This window comes from Phyllopteryx taeniolatus, chromosome 4 (assembly GCF_024500385.1).
Source record: "Phyllopteryx taeniolatus isolate TA_2022b chromosome 4, UOR_Ptae_1.2, whole genome shotgun sequence".
NCBI classification, from domain to species: Eukaryota; Metazoa; Chordata; class Actinopteri; order Syngnathiformes; family Syngnathidae; genus Phyllopteryx; species Phyllopteryx taeniolatus.
In genome coordinates, this window is record NC_084505.1 from 21,809,821 (window position 1) to 21,820,126 (window position 10,306).

Genomic DNA, 10,306 nt, shown 5'->3' on the forward strand with positions numbered 1-10,306 from the left:
TAAAACACATTTTCATTTGTGGTTTGGAATTTTAATAGTCATTAAAGGTAAAGTCCATAACGGCTTCAGTTTTTGGCCCTCAAAGGAATTTTATTGAGTTCAAAAATGTGACAAATGCTATCAAAGCTCATCTTTAGGAGACGTTGCGTTGTCCGCTTTCTCCGAAGACTCGCCAGCTCTCTGCAAACCATCAGGAAACGGATTCGTTATTATCATGAAGAGGAAGAGGAATTTTGGGCTGAGCGTGCAAACACTGACTGCTTGGCCGCCGCCGCCGTCGCCGGCGTCGTCGTTTTCATCCTCTTCCTTGGGCAAAACTCCTCCGTGATCCAGAAACTTTGACAACGTCTCCAGATCCCGCTTGCCCGTATACTCCACCGCCTGCAGGACGAGCGAAGAACAACAGAAGAGCATATAGCGCCACCTATTTGCAGACTTCACCTTCGACTTCCGCGTCGGGCGTCGTTGCGCCAATCCAATGTACCGCCTGGTGTCATCTGATTCCAATTCGCCAATCAGACGGCACGAAGCAGTCGCATGACCACACACGAACTCTTCGTGGGCCAATCGAAGTGACTCATTTTTTTTGGGGGGGGGGGAACACACCTGACGCGTGTGTGTGCGATCAATAAGTCTGGTCAGCAAACAGCTCTTCATTCAATCATTGAAGTGTATAAAGCGAATCATCTTTCTGTCGGGCCCAACGCACGTGTAGTTGGTTTTGGGCACTTACAATTTGAAATGGTGGCAGATGTGCGTGGACTTTTTTTTTTTTTTTATATGACATTCACGCTCTGGTTTCATCAACATGAATGTGTGCGCGTGAAATTGGCATCCCCAGAAATAACGTGTAAGCTTTGCAAGTGTGAGTGAAATTGCTGTGCCCAGCCAGCGGCAGACCCGTATGAGTATGCGAGGGAAAGCGGTGTGTTGTTACCTCTTTTCCACCTGCCGGGAAGTATTTGAGCGTGGGGAACCCATTGATGGTGACGGCCTCCAGCTCGTTGGCAGTGGAATCCATCTTGGCGATGATGATGTCATCACGCTCGGCGTATTTTTGGCCCAGCTGGTCCCAGATGGGAGCCAATTCCTTGCAGTGGCCGCACCACGGAGCGTCTGCAAATACACTTGTTTCATTTTTTTTTGCTTTTTGTTAGCAGTAATGACGTCGGAAAATGGATGCAAATCATTTGGACTGGCGCACCGACAAATAAAAGATGTCCCTATTGTAAAAAAATCTTGAGTTCAATACCTTTTATAATCAATACAATTTTTGCTGTGACAGAAAAAAAACACTAAACCCGGAACAGTCTGCAGAGTGCTCGTAAATCCAGTATCGCCTTAACTTGTTTCCAAAAACAAAACTGGGGGGGGGGGATCAATGGTATCCCTGCTTTGACATCATTTTGTACTCACAAAACTCCACAAAGACATTCTTGGTTGGATCCAGAGCAACGGACTCAAAATTCATTCCCACTAGGACTTTAACGGCCGCTTTATTCCAGTCCTCGGGCACGTCTTGAGTGCGATAGTAAGGCTGCGTTGCAAAACAAATACGTTACAAATGTGATTCCAAGATAATAATACAATTGTTGTTGTGTGTGCGTGTTACCTCGGCCGTACCATCCAGAACCTCCTGACACAACGGCGGCAGGGCGCTCACGAGGTCCGACGCATCCGCTTTGAACTTCTTCCCCGTGTCCATGTTCACGATGCGAGCCGTGGGCGCATCGGCCGCCGACACGCCAAAAAAGTCGAGCACGAACGACAGCTCGGTCGACACATCGATCGTGATGAACAGCATCTGACGGCAAGCGCGAAAACAAAAATCAATAAATCGTTGGGATTTGGTGTCAAGTGGAATGAAAACTACCTACGATGTTCGACGTGCCAGGTGCATGTTTTTTTTTTGCAAAAGCCAATTCTGAATAACAAGCTTGTTTTCATAAAACACAAAAACGTTGAAGAGTCTTCAACTGAGCTCGCAGTTAGGATTTTCGTAAAGACCTTTTTTTGTGGCCAAATCCCACTTTCCGACGAGTCGAGCGTATCGGATTTGGTAGACTTCCAAGATACAAATGAGACATTTGGAGATGCTCAGTGCTACCTTGCCCTTGTGGGCCTCGGCGAGTGCCCTGATTCGCTCCACCAGCGCCGTGTGGCTCTCCACTGTGGAGTTGATGAAGAGCAGGCAGTGAAGGCGAACACCGGAGCTGAAGATCTTATCTCCTGTCTACACACACACACACAACAAGAACATCAAGACAAGTGTATGCGTGTATACGCGTGTTGGCGTTTACCTCCTTCGTGAAGGGGATGATGAGCTCCAGGCTGTTTTCTCGGATGAAGTTTGTCAGATTGCTTTTGTCCAGCGTGCCGTCGTCGGACAGGGCGTAGTCCGCTCTGCCGTTGTCAAACTAAAAAGCACGTAAATCATCAGACACATTTTTTTGGTGGGTCTACTCATGATAGACATGCCACCCACCAAATGTCATATTGCTAAATGGAATATTTCGAATATTTCTGGAGGGTTCTATCAAGCCAAAATGTCAGACTCCTTGTCTCCTTTGGGATAAGGCTTCTTGAGACTCTTTTGTGGGTCTACTGAGAGCCATGCCTACCAAATTTCAACACAGCTTTGAGGCCATTTGAATGTGTTTCTGGCGCATCCGTACCTTTTTGAAGAGCACCACCGTGTCGGATTTCAATTCATACTTCCGGAACACCTCCGGAGATGTCGTAATGCCGAACTCCACATCGATCATGTCCATGGCCAACTCCGAGAACTCCTTGGCCCCGTCGCTTTCCAGACTCTGGCCAAGAAGGTAGGGTGTGAAGATCGATCTCTACTGCGCAGCATCGATTCACGGTGGAGAGGACCCACCTCGAAAAATCCCACGACAGCGATGTTGCGGGAGTCAACGAAGTGAGCAGCGGAGTCAGCGGTGTCCAAGACAGATGCGGCAGGACCAGTCCGACGTTTCAGCCACCGGATGAGCCCCGTGACTGTCCTCTTACCTGGAAACAGTTTTGAGTGATTTGAGTTTTCCGTTTTATGCTCTGGAAATGGAAAAATGGACGTTTCAAAACAAAAAGACCAACTTCCTGTGTATGATCGGACGTTGATTTTTGAAGGTTTTTGGCGGGTCTACTAATGATTGACATGCCTGCCAAATTTCAATTTGCTCAGTCAAACTGGCTTTGGAGGGCTGAAGTTTGAAAAAATCCCGAAGGGCGCCACCGAGCCAACATGGCCGATTCAAACCAAAATGGCCGACTTCCTGTGTCTTTTCAGGCATGGCTTTTTGAGACTTTCTTGTGGGTATACTCGTTATAGATATGCCTACCAAATTTCATGGCTAAGTGACTCCGCCTATGGAGGCTGAATTTTCCCCCAAATTGGAAGGGTGGCATTTGGCCAAAATGGCTGCTTCAAATCAAAATGGTACAATTCCTGTCTTTTCCGGCTTGGCTTCTTGAGACTTTTTTTGGTGGGTAATGTCGATGAGTAAATGTAACGTGCAATGGACATGCCTACCAAATTTGAAGTTGCTAATTAACACTGGGTCTCTGAGCTTAATTTAAAACAAACAAACAAACAACCCCAAAAAAACCAAAAAAAAGGGGTCCGTTTTCAAGTAGGGGAAAGCCCTCAAAATGGCATTTTATTTGGCCAAGAAATTAAGCAAATTAAGTCAAACCGACACTAAATATGTATTTGGATGCAAAGTCAACTTATATTAAAGTCGCGCCATGACTGAAAAATGAATACAGTAAAGTGGTTATTTATCTTTTGGGGTTTTGTGCCAGACACACTGTTGATTCAGTAGCTTAGCTTCAGGCTACAACCGTTTTTTTTGTTTTTTTTGTTTTAATTTACCAGCGAAGTCCACGGGTCGCTTCCGGTTGCCGTCCACAAAGAGCTTGAGGACGGGGAAGCCGGAGATGGCGAACTCCTCGGCCAGCTCCTTCTCGTCAGCGGCGTCCACTTTGGCCAAGCCGACGGCGGGCTCGTCTTTCTTCAGTTTCTCGGCCGCCTCGGCGTAAATGGGCCCCAATCGCTTGCAGTGGCCGCACCACGGGGCGTCTACGCGCACAACAAACAACGCACAAGTCGGAGACCGACGACAAAGTGAATGTTGCTGATAGGAGCTGAAAGTTTGCTCCGTGCAGGCGTGGGAAAGTGGGAGCTGGAGAGCATCTGGCCGGCGGGCCACTTTACACGCGCGTGGGGAATTCGACCCCAAAATCAATAAAGGAGCTACCGAACCAAACAATAGCACTTGATCCATTCAGAAAGATATGCAGTACATTTCAGTAGTATTTCGAGTTTTCTACGTCATTCTTTCAATATTTTATAAAGAAGAATCATCCATGTTTATTCAGAAAGAACCGGAATGTTATTTTATGTATGCAAACATATATATTTTTAAATGAAATAAAGAGCTAGTTCTTATATCATTTCCATTATTGTTCTTAAAATATTTTTAAGAAAAAACAAATATTTTTTATATATATATATATATTTATATATATATAAGTGCGTGTGTGTGTATCAAAGAAAAAGCACATTAAAAAAAACGAATTTCAAAAATTAATACTTTTAAAATGCTCATTAATTTCAAATATATTTTTCTTTGGATGAACATACAATTTTTAAAAACACTTGAAAATGCAAACTAAAAATATTTGAAAATACTTTGAAAATGCAAATTAATGACAAATATATTTAAAAAGGTACATTTAAAATGCATATGTAAAATATGTTAAGATACCTCTAATGTAAATGAATAAAACAAGGGATACATTTAAAATGCTACTTATTTTTAACTACGTGAAACATACTTCAAAATGTACATTAATTTCAAAATACATTTAAAATATGTTTTCTCAATTCAAAGAAATGTAAAAATAGTGTTTTAAAACAATTGAAAATACAATTTTTTAACAAACATTTAAAAAATAAATATTTGTAAATAACACTGAGAACCAAGACATATCTTTTTTGTTGTTGTTGTTGTTGTGTTTGCTACTTACAGAATTCCACCAATAAAAACTTGGTGTGGTTGAGTGCCCTGGCAAAGTTTTTGGCATGGAGCACCATCACATTGTTCTCCTCCTCTATCTCGCTGGTCTTTTCCTTCTTGGGCTGCTCTTCTATTTCTTCTGTAGTTTGTGTCTCAGCCCGAGCGTAGCAGCAGAAGGCGAGCAGCAGCAGCAGCAGCAGGCCCGTTACCAGCAGCGCTCGCGTCCTCATTTTAGCTTCCTCAGCTTCGTGAAAGCCACACGTCACGTTTGTGCCCTTTTTTTTTAAAACATCAGAGAGAGTGTGTGTCAGAATTCTACTGGCCTCACCTCTCAGCCAATCAGACGTGACACCTGCAGGGATCTTTTTTTTGGTCCCTCCAATGAAAAGTTGCCCCGGCTGATCGTCTTTCGTTTTCCTTTCGAATCAGACTTTTACACACGACTGCTGTCATTTGGCCTCCAGCTGGTTCTCAAATGCCCGCATTAGACGATGAGCTCCATTTCAACACAAAACAATACGAATTAAAGCGGTGTGCCACAACGAACTGTGTGCCTTCGCAGCCCCTTTCTCATGGCAAATATTGAAAATGAGCAAAGCTTGACACCAAGCTCAAGCCACTTTAGATGGCGCGAGCAGGTCACCCGATACCCGGTTCCAATTTGAGAAAATACCTTCAATAGATTTTCGCCGAAGTACGAGTTCCGCAATTCACCCCAAAATGGCTGCTTCCAATCAAAATGGCCGACTTCCTGTTCAATTTTGGGCCCGGCTCCTTTAGACATTTTTGTACTTCTTGCTATGACAGACATGGCCACCAAAATTGATGTCGATCTATGGAATTGGTGTCATAATTCTAGCCCTTTAATTCACCCCCAAAACGTCAGCTTCAACCATAACGACTGACTTCCTGTTCAATTACCGGTATGGGTCCTTGAGACTTTTTCGTGCATGCTGTTATGACAGACATTTCCACCAAGTTTCATGTCAATGTGTGAAACTGATGTCTGGGACTAAAAAAAATTCATCATCCATCAAAATGTCTGCTTCAAACTAAAATGGTCCACTTCCTGTTTTGATTCCGGGCATGGGTCCTGGAGACTTTTTTGTGGGTCCTAAAATGACAGATATGTCCACCCTATTTCCTGATAATTCATGAAACTGATGTTGGGGGCTGCTTTTTTTTCCACAGTCCTAGCCCTGAAATGCACCCCCAAAATATCTGCTTCAAACCACAACGGCTGACTTCCTGTTCGATTTTGAGCGTGGGTCCTGGAGACTTTTTTGTGCGTCTGGCTATTATAGACATGGCCACCTGGTGTTGGCGGCAGACTTTTTTCTAACCATCCAGGGGGCATTTTTGATTGCGTTTTAGGGATTTGAGATTTGGTAGGCATGTCTGTCATGAGTAGACCCACAAAAGAAGGCCTGAAAAGACGCAGGAAGTCTGCCATTTTGGCTGTATAGCGCCCTCCAGAATTTTCAAAACAGTTTAGTCCCCAAAGCCAGTTTTATTGAGCAACATGAAATTGAGTAGTTATTACAGGTCGACGCACAAAAATTCTCAAGAATCCGTATCCCTGAAAACATACAGCAAGTCTGTTATTTTGCTTCAGGCTCATTTCCAGAAAAGGTTCACTTTTTATTGAATTGACCTGCTTATTACTCATTCAATAACACTTTTGCACATCGTTTTGCACATGAAGGGCTACCATGGGGACGAGGCACACTGGACACTGCATTTCCCATAATGCAACTGGCACAATGTAAAGTATATTATTGGAGAGAATGGACAGAATAATGGGAAAATATGCTACCTTTGAACAATTGCCAGCAAATTGTTCAATTGTTCAGAGGTGGACTTCAGCTCAGCGAGAATCTTGTCAATTGAGTTTTTCCTTTTACTTATCGGCAGACACAGAATTTCATCCCAATAACGCTGACAAAACGGTACTATGAGTCTCCGTATTTAAATGTTGAGTAGTTGAAATTGAATTTAAGTCAGATGATACCGAAATGAGCTAATTTTTTGACACTTTAATTTTCTAACATTACGGCATTACCGACAAAACGCCGTGACCTTATTGCCTGCCTCCATCTTCGAGGCTGAGTAGTCTTACTTTAGCTTAGTTCTAAAACTTCTTTTTACACGTTTGTGAAGGTTTTCTTGACAGGCACACGACGCTTTATTACAGCAATGCCGATAAAACGCCTCCAAGTTCTTTTTGTCACTGCAGCACGTCGGCGTCATCCGGGTTGGGGTCCCAGTTGGCCAGCAGGTCGCTAAAGTCCGGTTGGGAGTTTTCCAGCGTGTGCAGGCTGTAGTTTGCATGGGTGTCCCGTGGCGGGGCGTGCCCGTCCTGAGGGTTCGGGGGGTCCGGCTCCATCCAGAAACTGAGTGGCAGGTGCCTGGCGTTCATGGGGCGGACTTGGCCTTTCCCCCGGGACTCAAACAGTTCAGCCAGGGGGCCCAGCTCTGAGGAAGGTGGCCCCTCGGCCGCCGACCCGGCCAGCCTCAGCAGGTCGTCATAACGCAGACGGCCCCCGGTGGGCCCGACGGGACCGGCGCTCTCTTCGTAGACGTCCCGGGCCTCCCGCCTGCCAAAGTATCGGCGGACGTCGCGGCTGATGATGTCGGCGAACCTCAGCAGACGCTCGGTCACGTCCTGGGGGTCCGACGGCCGGGGGTCCGGACACTCATCCTCCTCATCGTCATCTGTGGACCCCTTGTCATCCTCCTCATCCTCTTCATCCTCCTCCGGGGGGAAGTAGGCTGGTGATGGCGCCCGCAGCAGGAGGTTTCGCATGACGCCCGTCGTCATCGTAGTGAGTGATGGGTGCTCCGTCAAAATGGTGACGATATATATACACGCACACGTGTGTGTGTGTGTGTCCGCGTGTCCGTGCGTGTGTGTAAATATTTGTGTTGGTCAAACAATCTTTCGTTTACTTTAGCCCCAGACAACCGAGGAGGGGCTCCGCGTCTTAATGGACCCTCTGCTAGAGGCACCATGGAAAGTTTGCGCGTGCACACGCAGACATTTACACAGACACACACAAACACACACACACGTTTACATGCACACGCATAGATAAACACGCGCAGGGTTATGAGGGTAGTTAAAGAATAAAAAGAGCGTAAAATCCAATTTCACGCCGTTTTGACTTCTAAAGGGGGGGCAGACATTACCCCTAGCACGTGCCCCCAAAACGCTTTTTAAACAATGACAATAGTACATAGAAAAATATGAATTTATAATTTTGCACATTAATATTTTTGTATTTGTTCTATTTTATTTCAGGTCAACCATAACGTAAAAACACCCAAGTTAAAAGAAAAAAAGAAGAAAAAAAGACAATTGATTTCAAAATATGATGTCATATATTTTGCCGTATAATATTTCTATATATTGTTTGTCAGTTTTCATGACAAAAACAGATTTGGTTTTTGGTTATATACAACCTTGTGTTTGAGAACGCATATATGAGGTTGAATCACTTTAAGATGTACTTCTGGTACATAGAAATTATAATTTTATAGTTTATGATTCAATATATTTTGGATATATTTTATTTACATTTATATTCCAACACAGAAACTACCAGTTTGTTTTCTGGTACATTTTGAAAAAAGTTCAAATCCATTTGAGTCCAGTCCGGTTTCCTGCCACATGAAACAAAACGTGCGTGGCAGGTTAATTGAAGACCCGAAATTGCTCGTAGGTGGGAATGTGACTGCAAATGGTTGTTTGCTTACATGTGCCCTGCGATTGGCTGGCGACCAGTTCAGGGTGTACCCCGCCTCTCGCCCAAAGATAGCTGGGATAGGCTCCAGCGCGCCCGCGACCCGAGTGAGGAGAAGCGGTTCGGAAAAAATGGATGGATGGATGAATTGTCATTATTATTATCATTATTATTATTATACGAATCAATGGTTATTCGCCTTCACCCACGAATCCCCATGAAAAAACCAAACAAATCCTGATTCAGGATTTTCACATTCAAATCAAAATGAGCTAAAGAATAAAATGCTTCTTTATTCTCCCAAGCGCTGCCTACGGGCGCAACCATTTTGATTTCGCTTCCGCGGTCGTACGCGTTATAGCTTCGCAGTCTTTGCTAAAGAAGAGAGACTGCGGCATACTTCCATACGTGGCCCATTGAATGGGAGAAAAGTTTACCCGACACAGCGCGGCAGATGACTAAAGCGTCTCGGTAGCCACCAGGCTATGTAGCAGCATGCTAGCTGGAAAGACAGCACTTGGTCCAGTCTGTGAGGATTTATGGTACTGATGAGCGCCAAAACAGACCTGGGGGACTCGCGACCTGCGGCAAAGGCACAGCGAGGGATCTGGCTTCGAGTCAGCAATATTCAACTTTGACATTGTTTCCATTTCTTTCAAACAGAGATGCAGCAGTTAAAACGCATCACTCAAAACGTGCCATCGTACTCTCGCAACTGTTTCAATAGAACTTTCAAATATTATCCTATTTACACATTTTACAAAATGACGATATTAGCTAAAATGTGTATTGATTTATTCAATGTCCATTTATTGATATATTTGTATAGTTAGTCAGATTTTTTTGTATTTAATAAAATGCTTTGATTTATTCAATGTCCATTTATTGATATATTTGTATAGTTAGTCAGATTTTTTTGTATTTAATAAAATGCTTTGATTTATTCAACGTTCATTTATTGATGCATTTTGGGTAATTAGTGAGTCTGATTCTCTTCGAATGACTCCTATTTTTAATCGACTGTTCAATGTTACTTTATTGATGCTACATTTCACATTTAAAGGACTGATTTCATATTTGACTTGACTCTGTCCTAAAGGTCAACTAAATGCACAGAAGTCACTTCATTCTGTTTCTTAACGTACGTGTGTGTGTGTGTGTGTGTGTTATGAGGACCCCCGCCTCGACAGCATGGTCATCAGTATCCTGGCTTCCGTGTTGACTTTCAGCCTGAAGATCAATAGCGGCAATATGTCCACACTCCACAGTCTGATCGCAAATTACACACCCACACACCCACACGCACACGCGGAAAGGTTAATTTTTCCATCACTTTAGAGGCACGTTAGATTTTCTGATTTGTCTCCTTGTCATCTTAAACCTTAAAAACATCAGTTAGCACAATTTCTCGTAAGGTCATGTGATTTATAACCCCCCCCCCCAAACGTGATAGGATGAAGGTCTCTGCAACACGAGGAAAACATGTTTACATATCAATAGATTATGTTAGTTTCTGATTTGTGTCACGAGTGTTAA

At 43.9% G+C, this 10,306-nt stretch overlaps 2 protein-coding genes across 2 annotated transcripts; both read right to left on the minus strand.

The window, feature by feature from the left end:
• Positions 1-64: 64 nt before the first annotated feature.
• pdia2 (protein disulfide isomerase family A, member 2) lies at positions 65-5,303 on the minus strand. The gene is made up of 11 exons (XM_061770583.1): positions 5,038-5,303; positions 3,881-4,087; positions 2,885-3,018; positions 2,676-2,813; positions 2,301-2,417; positions 2,108-2,233; positions 1,613-1,804; positions 1,417-1,537; positions 938-1,116; positions 259-381; positions 65-180 (listed from the first exon to the last, which is right to left on the minus strand). The coding sequence occupies exons 1-11, from the start codon at positions 5,255-5,257 to the stop codon at positions 121-123; spliced, it is 1,617 nt and encodes a 538-aa protein (XP_061626567.1). The 5' UTR covers positions 5,258-5,303; the 3' UTR covers positions 65-120.
• A 1,198-nt stretch (positions 5,304-6,501) lies between these two features.
• On the minus strand, positions 6,502-8,275 carry LOC133477363 (protein PERCC1). Its single transcript, XM_061771984.1, has one exon. It carries the CDS (start codon positions 7,846-7,848, stop codon positions 7,255-7,257), a length of 594 nt encoding a protein of 197 aa, XP_061627968.1. The 5' UTR covers positions 7,849-8,275; the 3' UTR covers positions 6,502-7,254.
• Positions 8,276-10,306: the final 2,031 nt, after the last annotated feature.

Coding starts and splice junctions, on each gene's coding strand:
- pdia2 (XM_061770583.1), bottom strand. CDS start 5,257: ATGAGGACGCGAGCGCTGCTGGTAACGGGCCTGCTGCTGCTGCTGCTG. Junction 1,805..2,107: donor CCGAGGCCCACAAGGGCAAG/GTAGCACTGAGC, acceptor GCTTGCCGTCAG/ATGCTGTTCATCACGATCGA. Junction 181..258: donor ACGGCGGCGGCGGCCAAGCA/GTCAGTGTTTGC, acceptor GATGGTTTGCAG/AGAGCTGGCGAGTCTTCGGA.
- LOC133477363 (XM_061771984.1), bottom strand. CDS start 7,848: ATGACGACGGGCGTCATGCGAAACCTCCTGCTGCGGGCGCCATCACCA.